Source organism: Prionailurus bengalensis, chromosome D3, assembly GCF_016509475.1.
Source record: "Prionailurus bengalensis isolate Pbe53 chromosome D3, Fcat_Pben_1.1_paternal_pri, whole genome shotgun sequence".
NCBI lineage: Eukaryota > Metazoa > Chordata > Mammalia > Carnivora > Felidae > Prionailurus > Prionailurus bengalensis.
In genome coordinates, this window is record NC_057356.1 from 81,349,899 (window position 1) to 81,373,396 (window position 23,498).

The 23,498-nt window shown below is 41.9% G+C and overlaps 1 protein-coding gene and 1 pseudogene across 2 annotated transcripts in view; one reads left to right on the forward strand and one right to left on the reverse strand.

Annotated features, from left to right (window-relative positions):
• The window catches only part of SERPINB7 (serpin family B member 7), a 53,004-nt gene extending 30,899 nt beyond the window's left edge, over nt 1-22,105 (forward strand). For both annotated transcript variants that reach the window (XM_043559048.1, XM_043559047.1), the window contains exons 2-8: nt 301-486; nt 6,459-6,509; nt 7,081-7,197; nt 12,610-12,727; nt 16,577-16,719; nt 18,041-18,187; nt 20,909-22,105. In XM_043559048.1, the coding sequence (XP_043414983.1) occupies nt 319-486; nt 6,459-6,509; nt 7,081-7,197; nt 12,610-12,727; nt 16,577-16,719; nt 18,041-18,187; nt 20,909-21,307 (1,143 nt within the window). In that variant the 5' untranslated portion in view covers nt 301-318 and the 3' untranslated portion in view covers nt 21,308-22,105. The remainder of the gene's footprint in view (nt 1-300; nt 487-6,458; nt 6,510-7,080; nt 7,198-12,609; nt 12,728-16,576; nt 16,720-18,040; nt 18,188-20,908) is intronic.
• Nucleotides 16,662-16,799, reverse strand: LOC122471100 (annotated as a pseudogene).
• Nucleotides 22,106-23,498: the final 1,393 nt, after the last annotated feature.

Sequence of the window (23,498 nt, forward strand, 5' to 3'; positions counted from 1 at the left end):
AATCCGTCCTGGATGTGAGTAGGAGAGCAGAGGCAGAGACATGGAGACACTGCACTAACGTGTGTTCGTGTAAAAAAGGTGAATGTATCATGATGTTGCCAGGAGGGATCGTTTTAGAGTTGTTGGTAACAAGGACACTGGACCAGAGGAAGTCGTTTTCTTTTTGTTCTAAGTTATTTGATGGTTACCTCCAAGGCTGAAGAAATGAAGCTTCAGATCTAATACAACAGATGAATATAAAAACCTTCTTACGTCCAGAGGGTGTACTTGGAACTCATCCCGTTTCTCTGCCTTCTCTAGGCTGCACACCGTTCCGCAATGGCCTCCCTTGCTGCAGCAAATGCAGAGTTTTGCATCAACCTGTTCAGAGAGATGGATAACAGTCAAGGGAATGGAAATGTGTTCTTTTCTTCTCTGAGCATCTTCACTGCCCTGGCCCTGGTCCGTTTGGGTGCACGAGGTGACTGTGCTTCTCAGATTGATAAGGTCAGTCTCGGGTTGTGCCACTGCCCGTGGTTGCGGCGATGAATCTTTTAGGGTAGATTGTTTTCTGCAAGAGCATATTTTACTGCAATGGTCCCATGTAAATGAGGCCATCTCAAGGAGGCGAAGGACACACACTGGTCCTAGCGCTTGGGTTTGAGATGAGAGACAACAGGAATATTCTCAGAACTGTCGCTTTGATTCTTTACCTTGGTCAAGTGGTTCTCCCAAGTGTGTTTCCTAGACCAGCTGCATCAGCATCACCTGGAGAACTTGTTAGTGTTTATTTATTTTTGAGAGAGAGAGAGAGAGACAGAGACAGAGCGCAAGCAGGGGAGGGGCAGAGAGAGAGGGAGACACAGAATCCTAAGCAGGCTCCAGGCTCTGAGCTGTCAGCACGGAGCCCGACGCAGGGCTCGAACTCACGAACCGCGAGATCATGACCTGAGCCGAAGTCAGACGCCTAACCGACTGAGCCACCCAGGTGCCCCCTGGAGAATTTGTTAGGAATGCAAATGCTTGGACCCCACCTGAGACCTAGTGAATCAGAGATTATGGGGATGGAGCCCAGCAATCTGTGGTTTAATAAACTCTGCAGGTGCACGCGAAGGCTTGGGAGCCAGTGCCTGAGTAGAAGTAGATGAGAAAGAAGCACAACCAGAAGATGCCAGAGTCCCAACTTAAACATGAATGACCTGGGCACAAATGATGCAATAGTACATTCCAGGTAACAGCAGCCTACCTGAGTGGTTTTCACATTGTCACCAACAGCCGTAGAAAGCGCTTTTTACGTTACCCTTCGTACACTACCCCGAACCAGGCTGGACGGGGAAGTGAAACGATCATGGTTTCCCTCTCCTCTCGGGAGTTGTAGGAGCTCGATGGCAGGTGAGACAGCAGGTCCACGCTGCACGTGGAGGTCTTTGTCATCCCTTTCTGCCCCCTCGTTCCCCCCATTATTTTCGTTCATAAATTGGAGCTAGAGGAAGCTGGTCCGTGTTGTAACCTTTCACAACTAAGCACTTGTTAAAGAGTGTTTGTGCAGGTAATTTAGAATTACTCATTAGAATAATTCATTTCTCTCTCCCGATAGCTCAGTGAATATTTGCTGCTAGGGAATAACCAGGATGGCCTCAGAATGCCATTTTTTTCCAAGAGCCGGAGTGAGTCCCAGCCAAGTACACTGAGCAGCTTTAATGCGATGACAGCAGCTATAACTGCTGAGAACTTCGTCAGTGTCAGGCTCTGGGCTGGGCTCTACAGATATCTTATTTGCTGCTCGCAATGACATCAGAGTAGGTAATATTACCTTGATTTTGTGTGTTCCCGTGCCATCTTGACTAGCAAGTGGCAGAGCTATGATTCAAATTCAGGGTGACCTTCTAAATCAGGGTTTCAAAACCTTGGACATTTTGGGCCAGATAGTTCTTCATTGTGAGGGGCTTTGCCCACTAGATACCCTTCGGGTACCTCTTTCCAGTAGTGAGAAGCAAAAATGTCTCCACATATTGCCAGATATCCCCCAGGAGGCAGAATCAAAAGAGTCGAGAACCATTCTCCCTAAAGCCACCGAACTGAAATGCAGCCCGAAGTACATTATTACAAAGCCTCAGTTTTTATGAAGTTAGTGCTTTGATAAATATAAAGCCCTTGGCGGGGGGTGGGGGGGAACCTAGCCACTAATAAAAATGTATTCATTCATTAGTATAAGTACATAATGCTTTAGAACCAAGGAAGGCAACTTGGTCTTGGAGTTAGAAAATTAGATCCAAATTCTGGTTTGGGAAAATTAGTTCATCTGTGTTAGCCTCAGTATCCTTACCTGTAAACTATAGGGTGGTGGGGGGGGGGGAGGGGGGGCTTGTTGGTATCCACTTAAAAAATAGCTTAAAAGGTGTTTCTATTCCAAAGACGTGGAGACTTCACACGTATGATGAAACACCATGCTTTTAACACGACAGAAGACACAGTTACTTGTTATTGTATGATGTCAGGTTAGGAACTTTCTTGGGCTATTGCCTGATTCATTTCCTGAGGTCTCTTTGCGAGCCCCTCTCCTGCCCCCCTCCCAAGCTGCCTGGCGGGACCAGTCAACCCTTGGGTGGTGGGTCACAGTGAATTCAAAGAGCCTGTATTGCTGGGGTCTGCTCTTTTATAGTCACTGATGGGATCAGTGCCTTTCCTGAATTACTTTTTATAGCCCCTGCTCTTACAACCTCTTATAAGAAACAGGTAAGAGGACCCTCTCTCCCTCTCTGCCCTTCCCCTGCTCTCTCTCTCTCTGTCAAAATAAATTTAAAAAATAAAAAAAAAAGAAGTATGTAAGAGGAAAAAAATGACAACTGTAGGCACAAAACCATTCACATAACTCATTTGTACAAATATTTAGTCCTCTGCAGTATACCTCCTTGGAAATCGATTGTTTAGCTTCCCCCTCTCGCCCCCACAACCCTGGCCCAGTTAGTTTCTTGTCGCAGTGCCCGACACTTGGTACTGTGTGTCACATATGTATATTTGATCAGTTTAGTCTCTGTGGAATCCATTTATCTGTCTCTCTTAAGCATTGCCATGGACCAGTGGTCATTCTTATTTTTTATTTTTGATGCTCGGATGGTCACAGTTGGGCCAGGAGAAATCCCTTTAAACTTGTCCCTTTTTTTGTTTTTAAAATTTATTTTTATTTGAGAGACAGCGAGTGAGCAGGGGAGTGGCAGAAAGAGAGAGAGAGAAAGAGAGAGAGAGAGAGAGAGAGAGAGAGAGAGAGAGAGGATCTCAAGCACGCTTCTCACTGTCAGCACAGAGCCCAACATGGGACTCAATCCCGGGACCTGTGAGGTCATGACCCGAGCCAAAATCAAGAGTCAGACACTAAACCGACTGAGCCACCCAGGTGTCCCCTAAACTTGTCCTTTTTAAACAGTCCTTTGAGATGACTCTAAATCTTTGCTACCTGACCTGGTGTTCTGGGCCTGTCCTGAATTTCCTTGGTTCAAGACTGGTCAGCTACTCTCAGCAAAGATGTGATTCCTTTAGTGGATAACAGTACTGAAACGCAGAATCGGCATGAAATCTGCAATCAATTCAGTGGAGTTCAGGTGACATAGCAGGCTGATTCCCATTTGAGTGAAAAAGCAGAAAAGTACATTTATTTACAAGATCATGTGTTCAGGTTCATATTTTTTCATTTAGCTCTGATATTACTGTGTTTTTTAAATACAATGGGTTCTAAAATTTAGTTTTGTTTTCTTTGAGATGCCTACTTCCTCTCCTTTCTCTCATATAACATTTCATTGAAATAAAGTATGTCATAAATTTTTGTCTTAAATCATGTCTTTATATCACAGTGTTTTTTAAAAGTTAGGCAAATTTGAAGTTTCTAAAACAATTGGGTTTTACCAAAAACATTTCAAAAATAATCACTGTAATATGTTACTTATTCTGCCACTTCTGTGAGAAGACATAATAGTTTTATCATTTGGCAAGAATACACAGGTAGAAAGAAGTCCGTTGGGATGCAGATAATTCATAGTCTTTTTTTTGTTTGTTTGGAAAAAAAATTTTTTAATGTTTATTTATTTTTGAGAGACAGAGCGTGAGGTGGGGGAAGGGCAGAGAGAGAAGGAGACACAGAACCTGAAGCAGCCTTCAGGCTCTGAGCTGTCAACCCAGAGCCCAAAGCGGGGCCCGAACTCCCGAACTGCAAGATAAGGACCTGACCCGAAGTCAGATGCTTAACTGACTGAGCCACCCAGGCGCCCCAGTCTTTTTTTTTTTTTTTTTACCCTCAATCCAAAGATCCTGAAATATCTTACGTTGTATAGATCCAGGATTTTCCTTGTTTGTCGTTATCTGAATATGTTACCGGTTATGAACGTGAAAAAGAAATTTTGATTTTCCTACATGGGTCAGTCAGGGAATATGAGACCACAGGACTGCTAGCATGTTGGATTGTGATATCTATGCCCTTTGATATTTTATTTCATATTTATTACACTTGACTATTTACTAGTGTCCCTGTTCATCTTTAGTCATGGCAGTTTTATTGTTGAATGTACAATTTCTTAGAGTTTTTGAAAATGTAAAAACATGTACGTATCACCTCAATATTGTACCAGTCAGGTTTACTAAAAGCCAGTTGGGAATATCAGAAGAGATGGCCAGATCATTATCAAAATAGGTTAAAATTAGAAATGATGAAAGAATGATGTTAAATGTGCTTGTTAAAGCTTCATTCAAAAACTTAACAAGGATGACTTCTAGGGATTCAGACACCTTTTATAACATTGCTTGGGTTCCACAAAAGTTAGTTCAGGAAAGACGTTTGCATTTTTGAGTCCTGACCCTGTCCCACGATAGTTTATGTTTCTGGTACATCCATATATTCCCAAATACCCGTCTATCCAATGTCAAGGCAAAATGAGAAAGGAGGCTGATAGTTTTCATGCTCCACAATGGCACAGTCCTGGGGGGTGAGGGATGGCGGGATGATCCCCTCGTCGCCAGGCATGGTGCCTTGATGCCTGCAAAGACCCCGCTAGTGAATTTTAAACTGACTACCAATTTGTGTATTGAATGTGCCTTGTTACCTGTGCCTTATCTCTCACTCCATCTCATTAATTATTCTTCCAGATTAAGAGGATGTAGAAATTGAGGTAGGCTCCAATTCTCCATGACCTGTTGAGACTAACAGTGACACTCATAGCCTTCATACGTTTTCATATATTTTACTGAGCTGTTCCATTTTCTCCTACCCAGTAAGATGGTGCTATTGATTAGGGCTCTGAAGCCTTGAAGTTGAAAGCCTGCACAGAGGCACTGATAGCAGCACTGACTTAATTAAATTCCCATGCGTAATTTCTAATGGACTTCACCCCTTCTCCCTCCCTCCACCTCCCACTAGGGATATTGTTCAAATGTAGCACATATGAGCCCTTCAGGAAAAACCTACATCTTTCTTACAGAAAATCTTAGCTGTTTCTGTGTATCATCCACCCACGCCTGGGAGGCAGAACACATTCGGTTTGCTCCCGACAGTTGCATAAATGAATATCATATGCGTAGAACACTTTATGAGAAGCTGTTTTGCATTTCAGATCCTGTGGACATAAGGGCCTGGGGAAATTCGGATAAAGTGCAACAGAACATTAAAGCTTGGGCAGAATAGCAATTATGAGAGCACTGGGATTATAAGAGCCACACTGGAAAAGTAAACACCTAAAATGATTTAATTCCAAATAATTGCAGAAGCTGAAATTACATCTCTCAAGTCCCAATTTCGCTTCGCATTTAGGATTTCCTAGATGTTCAGTAACTACTTCTCCCTTTTCCGTCTTGGTGCCTACGTAATTAGCCATAATCTTGGCCGCCACGTAGGTAAATAAAGTTTCCATTTTTTTTAATGTCTGTTTATTTTTGAGAGAGAGAGAGAGGGAGGGAGAAGGAGAGCATGAGCAGGGTAAGGGCAGAGAGAGAGAGAGGGAGACACAGAATCCGAAGCAGGCTTCAGACTTGGAGTTGTCAGCACAGAGCCCGACGCGGGGCTCAAACTCGTGAACCACGAGATCGTGACCTGAGCCGAAGTCAGACACTTAACCCACTGAGCCACCCAGGCGCCCCAAAGTTTTTTATTTGATTTCAGTTTTTTATGTGATTCGTTTTGATCCTTGTCTACGTTTAGTCAGTGAGTAATTGTAAGATTGTTCCACCAGAATGAGCAAACCAAAATAGTTATCAAACACATTTCATTTTGTAGCCATCAATTTATTAACTCTGCCGGCTGGTGGCACTTGCCCCGAGTAATCTGTGTTCTAACCATGTCAGTAGGGTGGCTGCACCTGTCCCTGCTGCCCGGTGTGCTAATAAGCACACACACAGATACAGCCGTTAACAATGAAGTATCTTCCTTGCTTGGTTCTGTGGGGTCTCTTCTCGTTCATCGGGACCTGGTAACCGCTTTTCTCCTTTCCTGTCTGCAGATACTTCACTTCCACAGGGTCTCAGGACGGGGAAACTCTTCTAACACTCAGGTAAAGACAATACGTTCTTCTAGGGAAGGGGAATGTGGGGCTAAAATTCGAGAAATTACTGTCTCGCCGATGTATTTAATTATGCTCGCTGTCTCCTCAAAGCAGAAGAGTGTGTCTCACTCGGATTGCCATATTGTGGTATCTCAGGAACAAGTTTTGATAATTTACTTGTTAATTGGTAATTTCCCAATATTTCACCATGTGTTGGCTGGATTTTGGCAAGACAGTATGGAACTAAATGTTTTGCTTTTATCCTTCGATATCCATGGCCAACTTAGAGAGGTAAAATGAATTATTTAGCACACATATGAGGCAGATTCATTATCTGCTGTTAAGAATTTTATTCTGAGGTTAATTATTTTAGTAAAACTTTTAATTAACTTTGATCACAGATACTATTCTGAGAAGGGCAAGAAATCGTAAATTTCTGTGGCATTGCTGCTTTTATGAGCATCATTCTTTTTCAGTTCTTTTATAGCACAATATACATGTTTTATTTCATGTGTAAATGAGAGCGTGGATATATTTGCCATCCCATAACACATTTTTTTATAAATCTTTTCAATAACAGCCAGGACTTCAGTCTCAACTGAAGAGAGTTCTCTCCGACATAAACACATCCCATAGGGACTATGAGCTCAGCATTGCCAATGGTCTTTTTGCAGAAAAAGTGTTTGACTTTCACAAGGTAAGTGCAGCTTCCCATGTCACAAGGTTATTTCCACTCTGGATCCTAGTCTTGTTCGATCCATCATCTGTAAAAGGGCTTGTGTCTTTCTACAGAGCCAGACAATGGTGATTTTTTTTGTTTCTTATAGCGGCTAATCATGTTCCCAGATATCTTTGAAATATCATCACTGTGTTTCCAGAGTACAGCTTTACTTCTTTAGCTGAGGGATCCCCACGTTCAGGGTCACCAGACTGAGAGGCTCCAAAACCAGAAGAGACAGTGCTCTCTGGCAGTGAGGCAGATCTATAATCGGGTGGAAGGAGAAGGCAGCTCATTTAGGGTTGTCCGTGGGCAGCGGAAAAAGTCTACCCACTTTTCCTCTAAGCTCTGTGATCCTGGGATCGCTGTGCATCCCCACAGCTGAGTTCACCTCCTCTGTTCTCAGCTGTGCCCCGTGATCTCTCCTGCCAGCAGTAGCTTTGCAGGGCGATCACTTACAAGAGCCCCTTGTGGGGGACTTAGGCAGGTAAGGACCCTGGCAGGGGGGCAGATCGGGCTGGATAGAGGCAGGGATATGGTTCACTCGAGGTCAGCAGGTGAATTGCTCATACTGCTCGTGAAGTCTGAGCAGTTGCTGTGGCATCCCACTCACCCAAGGACCAGGGAGACCCACACTGTGTTCTCTGTGCCACTGTGCTCGATCCATGCCTTCGAGCCATCGCTGCTGTGACCACCGGAAGCTGGTTAGTAGATGCATTCAAGCAGATGCAGTGCCCATGATTTTCAGGGCGTGTGTGTTCTCCCTTTTAATTCTCCACTTGTCAGACAACCGTAAAGCTTTGCTTCCATGCCCTCTCCGGGCTAATCTCCACTTGTATCTTTGCCAGCATTCTGTGTTCCACCCAACCATCATCGTCTCCTCTGTCTGTCACCCACACGGATTCTTTGCCCCCTTCTGACGCCACTCCCAACCCTTTGGCAGCCTGCCAATTATGAGGCATGAAGCCACTTTGTTTTTTAATCTTTCCAAGAAGAAGCCCACACAAGCTTTACAGGGGCCACCCTGTATGTTCAGATCCACATTTTGTGTCTCTTTTCCCACACATACTGCCGAGTTCCTGAGGGACTGCCAACTCTGTTGAACAGGAAGTTGAAGTGTCTATCATGTTACTATTCACAGCACACATCCGGGTTCCCTTATCCAGCACTTAGTGTGTGTAGGGAGCAGGGCACCCAGAAGCACTGTGAACGCGAGATCTGACCATGAACATGGAAAATAGACACACTGCCATCTTTTCCCTCCCAGACATTTACAAGTAGAGGTAGTTATTCTAAAGAGTCCTTTTTGGGGGTGCCTGGATGGCTTAGTTGGTTAAGTGTCTGGCTCTTGATTTCAGCTCAGGTCATGATCTCACGGTTCAGGAGACTGAGTCCCAAACTGGGCTCCTCGCAGAGTGTGGAGCCTGCTTAAGATTCTCTCTCTCTCTCTCTCTCTCTCTCTCTCTCTGTCTCTCTCTCCTCTCTCTCTCCCTCTGACCTTCCCCTGCTTGTGTTCACGCTCTCTCTCAAAAATAAAAAATAAAATAAAATGAGAACTTTTAAAAAGTTTCTCTATTTTGAGAGAGGGACAGAGCATGAGTAGGGGAGGGGCAGAGAGAGAGAATTCCAAGAAGGCTCGATGCTGTCAGCACAGAGCCCAATGCAGGGCTTGAACTCACAAACCATGCATGAGATGACCTGAGCCGATACCAAGAATCGGATGCTTAATTGACTGAGCCATCCAGGCGCCCCATAAAAACTAGTTTTGATTAATGATGTAACTATTGTTAACTTTCAGTTGTCCGATCAGTACAAAGATAGATCATCTCCAATTTTTTTACATTTTGTTTGACAACAGTTTTTTTTTACTCATATCTGAATATGGATGAGTCTATGAGAATTGATGAAGATAATAATAATGTATAAATTATCTTTACAAAAAGTAAGGTAGCATAGAAGACCTAACCACCATCTCTGATACTTTCTCCCTCCTCCCCAAATCCATGCTAAATGTCTCTTGGTCAGACCTCTGAGGATGTCATTCCATTACTCCCCCAAGCTCTGCTATCATTTTGGGTAAGTTCAGTGTCCTGTGACACCCAGCTGTGAGGTCACCTTCCCTCCTTATAGTCTCCTGACCCTCTCTCTCTCCCATTACAGTAACAAATGCTCAAGCCACACCCTGAAACTCATCAACGCCCGGAATGTTGCACTCCTGAAATCTACAACTTGAGTTTCCCCTTAGTGGCCACATCATCCCATACTTCTCAGTCTTTCATTATTTCATGCACACTCTACCTGTTCTTCAACTTGCGCTGACCGAGTTCTGCAATTTTTCCCTCTCTGCATCGGCTCTCAACATATCAGCTCTCTCTTTCCCCCAACAGAACCCCACCTGGATCAACCGCATGACTTCTCTCAGCAGGTGCACCTCAGCTCCTACGTGACACTTGTGCCACGCCTGGATATGTGGTCACCACCGCAACACCCTGGGCTCCCAGCCTAGCTAGGTGTTCTCAGTGCGGACCGACAGCTGTGTGCTCATGGTCATTTCTTTCTCCCATTCCTCACAACAGTTATTGAAATCTCTTCTGCTTCTCTCAATTTCCCAACAACCTCTTATTGCCACCATCAGTTTCAACTAGGTCTGTGCCATGAGCTCCAGGTCTCTGATGCCTTAGATTTTTCTAGTTGGCCCTGGAGCAGAAGGGCCCAGTGCTGTGGGAGCCCATGTGAGGACAGGAAGTCGTGGGATTTAGTGGAAAAAAGCCTGGGCTTTCTTCAGTATACTTGCTGCCTCCCCTGGTCAGAGAATCACCACAGTAACAGGATTTCAACCACTGCCTTTGGGTGGGTGGATGTCTGGATCATGAGGGGTTGCCCGAGACCTCAGGGTGACACCCCTTTGCTCCTTGGAGCGGCCGCTCTGGGCTCCTGGAATGACCAGCCAGAGGGAAGGGATGGCTCTGCTCGCCCCCCCTCTCACCCCCACCACCCCACTGCTCTCCACCTGGTCATGACCACAGACTGGGACTTGATCCTAAATCTTCCAATCGTTTACCATGTACCCAAAAATAGTTTCCATACCTGACACAAGCACTTTCAACTTTCAAATGTCTTTTTCTTTAAGAGAAAATTAATTTAATACTGAAATGAAATATATGTTGTAATATACACAGGATGAATATTTTGTCCTAGATAGGCAATGTGATCTTAAAGTTAATGGAGGAATTTTCAAGAGACAAAGCAACAGTATGACTTTTTCTTAAAGATGTACACATTATATACGTTCATGGAACAAATTGTATATGGAGGCAAAGGATTGGACATGAGTTGTCTTACGTTTCAACTTCTCTTCTACAGGTAGAAGCACATCCACCTCAGAATAATGTGTTTTCACTTTTTTTTTTTAATTTTTTTTCAACGTTTTTTTTTTTATTTATTTTTGGGACAGAGAGAGACAGAGCATGAACGGGGGAGGGGCAGAGAGAGAGGGAGACACAGAATCGGAAACAGGCTCCAGGCTCAGAGCCATCAGCCCAGAGCCTGACGCGGGGCTTGAACTCACAGACCGCGAGATCGTGACCTGGCTGAAGTCGGACGCTTAACCGACTGCGCCACCCAGGCGCCCCTGTGTTTTCACTTTTAAGCAATAAATTCCCATCCTCACTTGTCTTTTACTTGACAAAGAAAATAGAGGCCATCGGGGGGATCCACATCTAACTCACACCCTGCCCCCTTTCCCCTTCCCTTCATTTTCAGAGGGGATACTTTGTTTAATGGATAATTCATCCATTTCTTTTTGCCTCTTCACCCCCAGTTGCTTGGTGACATGTTTCTAGCAGTATTTTTCTGGAATCTCTTCACTCTACTGTCTTCTTCCTCATAGCATGTAAATGTGCTCCAGGTACACATCTTCTAAATTTTTCTCTCCTTTTCTTTTTTTAAAGCTACCCCATGATTCTCTTCCCTTTTCTGTACATCTCACTCTGTCAATCTAAGCTTGAAAAATCAAGCTTCTCCAATCAAGCTTCTGTATAGGCAGAATCCGTTTTCCACCCTCTCTCACTGCTCTCTCTATTGCAATACACCTTCTACCTTCTACTTCTCCTGAAGCTTCTCTTACCAAGGTGACTAATGGCTTCCAGTGGACACCGGGCTATGGGCTCTTGGCAAAGTTTTGATCTTATCTGCCTCCTTAGTGTTCCACACTACTGTAGCAACCCCGAAAACTTTCCCCTTTCGTGGTTTCTGTGGCATTGATTTCTCCTGTTTTTCTATCTTCTCCTTTATCTCCATTTCCTTTGTTTATCTTTATTTGTCTACTCATCTCTGAAATAGGAGTGTTCTCTAGAGTTTTGCCCTCAGGCAACTTCCAATTTGAGTCTACTCGCTGCCTCAATTCAGGACCTTTCTATATCCCTCGGGATAAACTCTAAGGACATTTTAACAGGTTCCTCCTTCTCCAATCCATTGTTTTTCCTAGGCTGATTTCAGAGTCACCTTTACAAAATGCACATTTAATTACATTACTCTCCTCTTTACATCCTTTCAATAACTCTCCCTAAAATAAAACAAAAGCTCCTTATCCAAGGAGACAAGACATGCTCTTCCTCTGTCCTGGCTTGTGCCTCCATCTGCCCCATTCACCATAGGCTTCAGGCATCACAAGCTCCTGCTGGGCTCCTGAGTGTGCAAAGATCCTCTTACTCCCCTGAGGGTACTGCTGCCTGGAGGGCTCGCCTTTTCTGCTCTTCCTCCTCAACTTCACGTCTTCCTTTCTTTCTTTCTTTCTTTCTTTCTTTCTTTCTTTCTTTCTTTCTTTCAGTTTTATTTATTTAAATAAGCTCTATACCCAATGTGGGGCTCAAGAGTCACATGCTCCTCTGACTAAGCCAGCCAGGCGCCCCAACTCCGTTTCTTTCAAGTACAGGCAAGTCTAGGGGCTTGGGCTGTATCTTAAGTGCAGGAAGTAACCCGGAAGCCTTCCTACTGCTTTCAGTATGAAGGGGGTGGTGCGAGCAAGGGAGGCAAGCTAGGAGGCTGTTGAAGTGTTTGCGATGAGAAAGCAGTGGTAAAGCCAAGGGAGTGGGCTTTAGTCGTAGTGGCTGTTAGCCTCCCCTAATCCATTTCAGATAAACTTCCGTTCAAATAGCGTGCTTGCTGTGCAAATTCAGTTGCAGGCTTTCCAGCTCCCCTTCCAGCCATATTTTCATATTTCTAGCCATGTTTCCTCCTCTTTGAGTGAGGAATGAGTCCTCGAGTAAGATGGTGGAAATAAAGAGACGAGTTCAAAAACAGATTTGTTATATGCTTAGTTAATGGTGTAAATGCAAGAGCTGTGTATTGCTTAGAGACTTACTTATTACTGTGATTATTTATGTTTTTTAGAACTATATTGAGTGTGCTGAAAAATTATACAATGCCAGAGTGGAACGAGTTGACTTTACAAATGATGTAGAAGATACCAGATATAAAATTAATAAATGGATTGAAAATGAGACACATGGTGAGTGCAACCCTATTTTTCTAAAAGATTTGTCAGTGGTATGTGAATCCTGAGAATGGCCAACTTTAGAGCTGGAAGTCTTTTGTAAGACGTGAAAGGAAACAGTTCGTCCTAATCCAATGTAATGATTGCTGTTATTGAAAATTGCTCGTGCAGGGGCGCCTGGGTGGCGCAGTCGGTTAAGCGTCCGACTTCAGCCAGGTCACAATCTCGCGGTCCGTGAGTTCGAGCCCCGCGTCGGGCTCTGGGCTGATGGCTCAGAGCCTGGAGCCTGTTTCTGATTCTGTGTCTCCCTCTCTCTCTGCCCCTCCCTCGTTCATGCTCTGTCTCTCTCTGTCCCAAAAATAAATAAAAAACGTTGAAAAAAAATTTTTTTAAAAAAGAAAATTGCTCGTGCACTGTTGGTGGGAAGCAAATTGGTGCAGCCACTGTGGAAAACAGCATGGAGGTTCTTCAAAAAGTTAAAAACAGAATTATCAATATGACCCAGTAATTCCACTCACTCCTGGGTATTTACCCAAAGAAAACAAAAACACTAATTTGAAAAGATATATGCACGCCTGTGGTTACTGCAGCATTATTAACAGTAGCCAAGTTATGGAAGCAGCCCATGTGCCCATCAGGAGATTAATAAAGAATCTGTGGTATATGTATCTATATCTAGATAGAGATACTAGATAGAGAGATAGATAGATAGATAGATAGATAAGAGTATTACTAAGCTATAAAAAAGAATGAGATCTTACCATTTGCACCAATGTGGGTGAACCTAGCGGGTATTATGCTAACTGAAATAAGTGAGACAGAGAAAGACAAATATTATGATTTCACTCATATGTTGAATTTAAAAAACAAAACAAATAAAGAAAAAAGATACAAACAAACGACCAGACTTTTAACTACAGTGAACAAACTAATGGTTGCCAGAGGGGAGGCAGGTGTGAGTATGAAATAGGTGGAGGGAGTTAAGATACACTTATCTTGATGAGCACTGAGTAATGCGTAGACTTGTTGAATCATTATATTGTATACCTGAAAGGAATAAAACACTGTATGTTAGTTATACTTCAATTAAAAAAAAAATAGAATGGTGGTTACCAAGGGCTGGGGGTTGGTGCTTAAAGGGGAGTTGTTCGGTGCATTTAGAGTTTCAGTTTTGTGAGATGAGTTCTGAATATGTGGTATACAACAAAATGTTTACCATTAATGCCACTGACCTGTTAGATGATAAATTTTATGTTTTTTTCACTCACATTAAAAAATGGGGAGCAAAAATTCCTCACAATCCTAGCACCTCAACAAATCACTGGCTTCATTTTCCCATGTTCTATTCTAGTCCTTGGCCTTATGCATAAGGAATAGGTTGACCTAGTTATGTTCATAGTTTATGTTCACATCTGTGTCTAGATTTTCTTCTTCACATTCTATCTCTGACATTTTTACAGGCGACTTTGCAATTTTTCATAACCATTTAATTGCATAGACCAAGTATGAAATAAAGAATGTAAACATAACCCTTAATAATTTTTCTACTTCTTATATGGTGGAATGATAATATTTGAGACATACTGGTTAAATACAATATATTATTAAATAAAAAAGAAAGAAAATTGCTTTAGTATTTGTCCACAATGTGGTTTTGAGTAATTTTAATAATGGGAATGCTTTATACTTTTCAGAAATCTTATCTATTATTACATTATCTCATTGGATTGAGAAAGAATCCTGTGAGACAAATACTGATTTTATTATGACCATTTCAAAAATTAGCGACAAGCTGAATTAATATACTCAATTATCCTCATTATCTTACACCTGGTTAGTGAACAAAGACTAAAAGGGGTTTATAGGATATTATTTTCAATGACCACAGCATTATATTTCATTCTAATGATTAATCCAGTATCTTTCTGTTTTCTTCTTGGGTTGAAGAATCGCATTAAAATTATGACATCCTACTGTGAAATGTATTTTTATATGATTGCTTCTCCTACAAGATGCGTAGTTTATCTTTCATTTTAAAATTCTCTTCATTTATCAAAATAATATATGTGTCAAAGGTAGTATCTTCCCGAAAAAGTACATTGCTTAATTGGTTGGTAAGTGTCTTGCACAGCTAAAAACTGAATTCCTGCAAATGTTCTGGTTTAGTTCAAAACAAATAAGGAAATGTATTCACTGCTATTTTGCTAATCAGTTGATTCCAAACCGAGTCATTTCTTTACCAAAGGCTGACCTTGGTTTATACTCTGAAAAACACCCATGTATTTGCTGAGTCTGGTTCTGTTTCAAAAATATGAGACATGACTTGCATTCTTCAATGCAAACATACTATAATTAGCCCTGGGAATAAGAGTGCGGTGTCTCAATTTGCTTTTTGTTCATTGGTCATTACCTCAGTAGAGGGTTACTTTGACCATTAGCCATCCCATGTTTCAAATACACTACTCTCAAACCAAGAAAAAATATGCAATTGCTTTTTATTTCTTTTAAGTTTATTTCTTTATTTTTGAGAGAGAGAGAGAGGGAGACAGAGGATCTGAAGTGTCTCTGTGCTGGCAGCAGAGAGCCTGATGAGAGCTCAAACTCACGAACCATAAGACCACGACCTGAGCTGAAGTCAGAAGCTTAACTGACTGGGCCACCCAGGCGCCCCTGCAATTGCTTTTTCTAATAACTGAGTGGGACTCTATTTAGTGTTTAGTGTTTAAGGGTATCAGATTGCTAATACGTTTTTCCATCTGGACCAATGATTAATTTCTCTTCCTTTTTTATTCAAATCTATCCGAAAATTATTCTCATTTTGGTAAGCATTGGTTCTTAATGCTGAATACTTCAGAATGCTGCCAACATTTCACCAAACTCACCCAAGTCTTGTTGCCCCTTGCCCATCCTCCGCACACTACCAGAGCACCCCTTTTGGAAGGTAAATCTGACCCATCATGACCTTGTCCTTTCTTATCTTCCAATGGATCCTCAGCAATCATTTTCCATTGCCTTCAGGATAATCCAAAATTACTGCCAGACATTCAAGGCTCTTCATTGTTGGCCCCTCCCTCTAACCTTTCCAACCCTCCTTTCCCTAATGCATCAGAATGTGCTAGGCTTTCCCCAAACACACCGTGCTTTTCCAGGCTTCCATGTCTTCGTATAAAGAGCTTCTGCTATACGCAATTTCTCTCCACCTCGCGCCTCACCCTCAGCTCAAGCAGAGGGCCGAGCCAGAGAGGGCAGCCCTTGTCTGTGCTCCCACAGCACACTGAGCACATGACTATGGTACCAGTGTGGGCAGCTCCCTGAACTGGGCTGTGAGTCCAATGTTGGCAAAGACTATGTCTTTCATGGTTGTGATTCAAGCATCAAGAATAGGGTTGACGTCGAGCAAAAATCTTGTTATGTGGAATGAAGGAAGTAATTAGCCCTCTCAACAGAATGGAGTTCAGTTATATCTGGAATGCTGTGGCCTCGTCCAGGTGGTAAAGGTAGTTTGGGCTTACCAGCAAGGAGGGGCTTCGGGAATCCTCTTTCTGGGTTGGAATCCTGTTGCCGTAACTTTCTTGTTGTGTGATGTAAAAATTACTTACTCTCTCTGTGCTCCAGCATCCTCAACAGGAAATGGAAACAATCATAGTGCCTACCCCACAGAGACTTTTGTGAGGATTAAACCAAATCTTGCACACAAAGTATTTAGAGAGTTCTGGACAGAGTGATTGATTGCTCATAGGCTATGACAAATATCATTGTTATTATTCTAATTATGTCATAAGGAAGAATATCATGTTCATCTTGTCTTTTTAGACAAATTACATTAAAACTTAACATTTTTTTCCTCCACTTGTTTTTCAAAAGGCAAAATCAAGAACATCTTTCAAGAAGGTAGCATAAGTTCTTCCGCTGTCATGGTGCTGGTGAACGCTGTGTACTTCAAGGGCAAGTGGGAGTCGGCCTTCTCCAAGAACGAAACCCTAAATTGCCGTTTCAGATCTCCCAAGGTATGGAAATCTATTCAATTAAGATTCTTTTGCCAATACTATTCCTACACTTGATCTTAGCCAAAAGGCTGAGAAGCGATTGCCAATAGTATTCCTTTGCACAAATTATGATATTTACATAGACAAAGGATGGACTCATCATTTCTTTGCTCCTTTCTTCCACAGCTCACCAATGCTTTGTGGTGGATTGCTTATAAAACACACTTTCTATTCTCCTGATAATGCAGGTTATGGATCACAATTGGAGGTATCCCAGAAATTGACATTTCTTAAAATATATTCAAAATTGAGAAAGGTAATAAAGTACGAATTCATTTTTAAGATATTCTAGTTGGATGCCTGTAAGAAGAAAATGGGACAAAAGTGTGTCCCGTATTTTTCTTCTGATTCTAACTGTGGGTGGGGTGTACGGTTCTAGTAATTTAATATCGATGATTTTTCCCAAGTCAAAGTGAGGGTGCATTTGTTTCCTTTTACAGAGGAAGAAGTTATGTTTAGTAACGTTATACATTTCCAAGTGTCAGTCCTAATCAACTTTTGTAAAATATATATTCTTGTGTTTTTTGTTTGCTTTTTGTTTTTACCAATTTGTACACAATAATCTTAGAGTATAGTAGAAACATCAAGGCTTTGGAGTCGGAAGTACTGTGTTAGGGTCCCTGCCTCGTGTCACAGAATCTGCGTTGTCCTAGGCAAGTCAGCTTAACCACCGTAGACCTTCCTACCCTCACAAATAAGGCGATTCCGCTAACTGACCTGTAAAGTTTTTTTCAATCATTCAGCCTTTTGTGTTCATGCAGAGAAGGCTAAACTTGATAAATATTGCTATGAATACTGAAAATGTTTTCTTTCATTGGAGGTAAAATATAGACCAGTACAATCAAAATCACACAATTTTAGATGAGGTCTTATTAAAAAACCTATAGCATTCATTTTAAATTATAATTCTATTTAATAATTATTCATTACTTATTATATAGACATTTTCAGGTAAAACACTAGGTGCAAGGCCATGTACCAAGTTCTAGGTATATTAAGTCACATCATTTCTACAATGGTCCTATGCAGTAGAGACTATTTTTACCCGCATTATATGGATGAGGAAATGGAAGCACAGAGAGGTGCTAGCCCAAAGCTATACATCTGGGAGTTTTAAACCCAGGCAGTTAATCCCAAAGCTGGGAACCAATGCAATGCAATCACTATTGGCAACAGGTCAGGAAGAATCTACTGAATCGACTGGACAAAGACTAAAGACTATTCTTATTTTATTGTGAAATAAGGTGGGCTTATAAAATGTTTTTTGTGACTTGACTTTCAGTGTCCTGGGAAAGCAATCACCATGATGCACCAAGAACGGAAGTTCAATTTGTCTGTCATTAGGGACCCGCCCATGCAAGTTGTTGAGCTCAAGTATCATGGCGGCATAAGCATGTACATAATGCTGCCCGAGAATGACCTGTCCCAAGTAAGTTACTACTGCCACTTTCACTACTGGGGACTTAGAAGATTTTTAAGATATTATTGATTGTGTTTTTATGCATCCACTTGATGATTTCAGGCTGTAAGAATCAGAGATTTGCCTGCTGATTCCTTTATTTGACAAATATTTAAGGAGTACCTACTCTGTGCCTGACACCATTATAGATAGATGCTGAGATTGACTTACTTCAGTTTAGCCAAATTTTAGTTGAATAGCTATGAAATTGGCACCCTCTCAAACCTCAGCATTGGAGGGAAAAGGGTATGAGTTTAGGTCTTTGCACTTGACCATCAAAACAGTCTTGCATGTGTTATTAGAACTTTGATAGACTGACCATTTTAGGCAGGAATGATACAGTGGGGTTTTGGGCTTTTGAGCATCAAAATGTACGGTCTCACCGAGTTTCTGTGTCTCTGCGAAAAGCGTAGGTTAGGGACTGCCCTGTGACTGATGTAGCCAGGGCAACAGACCAGCACAGTGCAAGGGACAAAAAGAGGCATCCCAGGGGCCCCACAAGGCCACATGGCATCACCATGTCTCAGATCCTGATTTTCTTCCTGTCCTTCTTTCTCGTTTCCTCCCTGTGAATTTGGCCTCCTAAGCCTGTGACCTGAAATCCCAGAAGCCTGGATCTTTGGTTGCTCTCTGTACTTCCAATCAGAAGGAATAATAGACGCCATTCAGTGAGCACCTACTGTGTGCCGGGCGTGTGCTCTGAGCCTCATTCATGTTGTCTTATTTGGTCCACACAGCAACCATGTGGGATAGGGAAAGGAGGCTCATGGGATTTGGTCAATTTGTCTGATAAATTCCTATGTACAAATGTGTGTGTGTGTGTGTATGCACATATATCAACTACCCTAAAAAGTTACATCTAAAGTTTAAAATATTTTTGTGTTTTGATTCGTAAAATAATGAATGTTGCTTGTAAGTAAAAAGAATATGGAGAAATGCTCCTCCTACCCAGAGGCATTATTTTCCATTCCATCTTTTTCCTATGATTTAGAAACTTTGCACTTTAAAACTTGGGACATGTAATTTCTACAGGGACAAAACCACCCAATCATTTTAATGATTTTCATTTAGCTTCATTTTAATTACCTTTTTGGACATGGACAGCAAGAAGAATGCCATAAAGTTGCTATTATTAAATCTAAAGTTGACAATATAAAATATTGGTATTCCTATGAAATCAATAATTCACTCGATAATCTTTATCAACATTTTAGCACACATCAATTATTTTAACTTCAAATAATCTACAGTAATAGAGAAAGTAGCCCATATAAAACAAACAGTAGATAACTCAAAAGATAGATTTGTTCTTACACTTATTGTCTGAGTTTTTCTTTTCTGTCATGGATTTTCCTAATGATGTTTCAATCAGACTAATATAAATCCACTATATACCTACATTATCCTACATAATGGAATAATGAGGAAGTTGGCTTTACAGTGAGCCATCAAATGAGGAAAAAATTCTAAGTCAGAATGAGACATTATTACCGACTAACCATGAACTGGATAATTTACGCACATAAAATTTAAATTAGGCTAAATTTGATTATATAAGTTTAGGTTCTTGATAAGGATAGCTGTGAAAGGCTGTTTAGGATTCTAGTGAGCCTGAATTTGAGAACAAATGTCTATATATAAGATTTGTAATCAGTGTGCGTGTGACTAGTCTCTGATCAGTTCTCTGTATTCAGGAGTTGGTGAATTCCACTCATGAATCATCTGGGGCAACAGTGGTGCTGGAGAGAGAGCCGTGGGCTCCTAGCTGTGTAACTGAGGTGCCCACCTATGCAGTTCAGCACATTTCCTTACAATGTCTTGAACTTCAGTTGTCAAGTTGGGTAGGAGAGTGGGTTTGGATCCAAGCCGCCCAGATGGTGTAGGTGATGGTGCTGGAAGGTAGTGATCACCTAAACCCTCGAAGCTAGAGCTCTGGGCTCCTGCCTTGGGCCACCTGGGGTCCATTGGTTCTTCCCGCAAGCTGTGCAAACATGATCATTTTCTATGTCTTTAGTGATGGGAAATGGTCGAGAAATGCTGACTTAATTGACCACTGATTTCCTTTCTCCCTCTGATGATCTCTGATACCCTAATTGCTTCACTTGCCCATTGTTCCACTTTGGCTGTATTTGTGGCTATATTTGTTTGTATGGGGGCAGAGAACAGAAATGCCTGGAAATACAAGTCACACCTTGTCACAGCAGAGCAAATTAAACAAGTGATTTAATAGAATGCTTGAACTGTTTGTGTTAATAGTTTCCCATTTTCAGACTCTCCAAAATCCATTCACATACTTACATGCAAATATCTAGGAGAGGATAATTATGGAAAACTGTCTTTGTAGTTGATGATGTTTTATCTCTCTCTTAAGCATATGGTTCTTTTTTTTTGAGAGAGAGAGAGAGAGAGTGTGTGGGAGAGCAGGGGAGGGGCAGAGAGAGGGGGAGAGCACTAGCAGGCGAGAGGGGCAGAGGGAGAGAGAGAGAGAGAGAGAGAGAGAGAGAGAGAGAGAGAGAGAGAATGAATATCAAGCAGGCTCCATGCTCAGTGCAGAGCCTGATGTCGGGCTCGATCCCACAACCCTGGGATCATGACCTGAGTCAAAATCAAGATTCCCATGCTCAGCCAGCTGGGCCACCCAGATGTGCCTTAAGCATATGATTCTAAATTGCCTTTTCAACATTCCTACAGATTGAAAACAAGCTGACCTTTCGGAATCTAATGCAGTGGACCGATCCGAGAAAAATGAGCTCTCAGTATGTCGAGGTGTTTCTCCCTCGGTTCAAGATAGAGAAGAATTATGAAATCAAGCATCATTTAAGAGCCCTGGGGCTGAAGGACATCTTTGATGAATCCAGAGCTGATCTCTCCGGTGTAGCTGCTGGAGGTCGTCTGTATGTGTCCAAAATGATGCACAAGTCATACATAGAGGTTGCTGAGGAGGGCACGGAGGCGGCCGCCGCCACAGGGAATAACATAGTAGAAAAGCAGCTCCCTGAGTCCAGGGTGTTCAGAGCTGATCACCCGTTCCTCTTTGTCATCAGGAAGGATGACATCATCTTGTTTAGCGGCAAAGTCTCTTGCCCTTGAAAATCCAGTTGGTTTCTATTACAGTAGTTCCCTGCAACATCAAGGAACCACCACAAGGGAATAGATTTGAGTGTGACGGAAGCACGTGGTGTTTCCCTTGCATTTGCTTCCTTCTAATATTGGTCGGGCAGATGATTTGGGTGTCTTGACCCTTCGCAGACACCTGGTTGCTTGTCCTGATCCCGCTTTAGCCTTTCTACTACCGTGTGCCTCGCCCATTTCTAAGTTCACTCTCTTTTTACCCCCACTCATTCCCGCCATTCTCCCCTGGAGCCCCTTGCACCCAGAGCTGGGCCCCGTCTGGGAACTGTGGAGTTGCTCTGCTGGCAGTGACGATGCAGAAGCGGCCCTCGGATCTTGTCTGAAACTCTGTAGTTATCCCAGCTACTGGATATGGATATCCCAGCTACTCCGGTTTCATGGTTAATGAGCTTGGAAGGAAGCCCACCTACTGAACCTGGGTGTGAGGGATAACCTTTCCTTGCCGACCTAAGAAGACAGTAGAGCTTACTTTCACACATCTGATTTGAAATCAGTGTCTAATTTAGATGCTAAAAACTATAGATTTGGGATTAGGGGACAACGAAAATATTTCGTCAATAACTTCAAGTTGATGTCTTTTGGTCTTTCCTTGATACAGACTTTTTTTTTCCTTGATAGAGACTTAATATGTACATAGTTTTTCAAATATTAAATATCTTTTCACTACTGCCATTTGTTATTTACAGTAGATATCTCATGTGCTGTGTAGTTTACAAGTTTTTCCTCTTATTTATCAGAATAAATAAATACAACAGAGCTGGACAGTGTGATTGTTCTCTTCTAACCAATGGTGAGACTACCAGCACTTTCTTTATCTGGTAGGCCAAGCAAACAAGCAACAAGCGGAAAGAATGCTTTTTAAGTATAACTCTGATTTGGTTCAATGTTGCTAATTTATTACACACGAAAGTTACTTTTACAGACACATAGGCTGATAAGGTAATTTTAAATACTAAGATTGAAGTTCATTAGGAAAAGGATTTGCATATGTGAATATTTATAATAAGACATAAGTAGCTTTACAAAACAGATCAAAAATAAGTTGAGAAACAGATCAAAAATAAGTAACTTTACAAAACAGATCAAAAAATAAGCTGAACTCATTTAGAATTTTATAAACAGGAACAGCTTATTGACTTATGTTTTTATCACAGAAGACTTTCACCTGAATAGAAACTAAATAAATCTGGATAGTCTATAGCATGGCATTGTGGTGCATAAAACTAGCCCTGGCAGCTATTTGATTTTCAACCATTATTTTGGAGTCCGTGAATACAGCACGAATGAGTTAATGTGACATGATTTGACAGATGTAGAAAAACCCTCGACCGAATAATCACTAACCTGCCACACCTGAAATAACTATTGTGTCTTTAAGAGATATTTATGGTGGGGGGTGGGGGGAGTGAAATTAACTGGTATGCATCGGTATCTTTTTTTTTTTCAGGAACTAATTTTTCTGATTAACCCCATTCCCACCTATTGCCATTCAAAAATGACATACTTCTAGATTCTGCTCTTAGATGATAAAGATACAGGATGAGGGTACAGGAGCATGAGTGGTGACAGTAGCCATAATGTTCAGAAGCATGGACGCTCCTCTCTGCTGATAGCATTTTCTGTGGGACTCGAAGCTACTGAGGTTTGAAGCAAGCATCAGGAAGACTTTGGTCAGGTCTGTAAGGAGATAGTTTGGAAAAACTCGTAGAAGCTTGCCCTACAATTTCGGTTGGTTGGTCCTGCCCATATGGCCACCTCACGGTTAAGGACCCTAGCTCACACAGAGAAGGTCTACCTTGTCTAGTCATGATCTAGGCTTAGTTTGGTGTTACTTTCACAAGTCTGTAACTGTTGTCAGTACACCCCTGGCTCAGTGACAGCAAAGGTAACAGCTGTTGAATTTCGTGTTTAGCATTGAACTTCATGCTTCTTGAGGCAGGAGCCATGCCTGATTTATTTCTATAACCAACACCTCTAGAAAAATGCTTAATATATAACAGTCACTCATTGTGTCTTTAAAATAAGTGTAGTTGTGAGTCCCAAGGGTGTGATTTGAGACGGAAATGAGACCTCAGGGACCACTTTGGTATAAGATCAAGTCATTGATCTTGTAATTGATTTCTTTTTATACAAAGACTACTTTTTATCT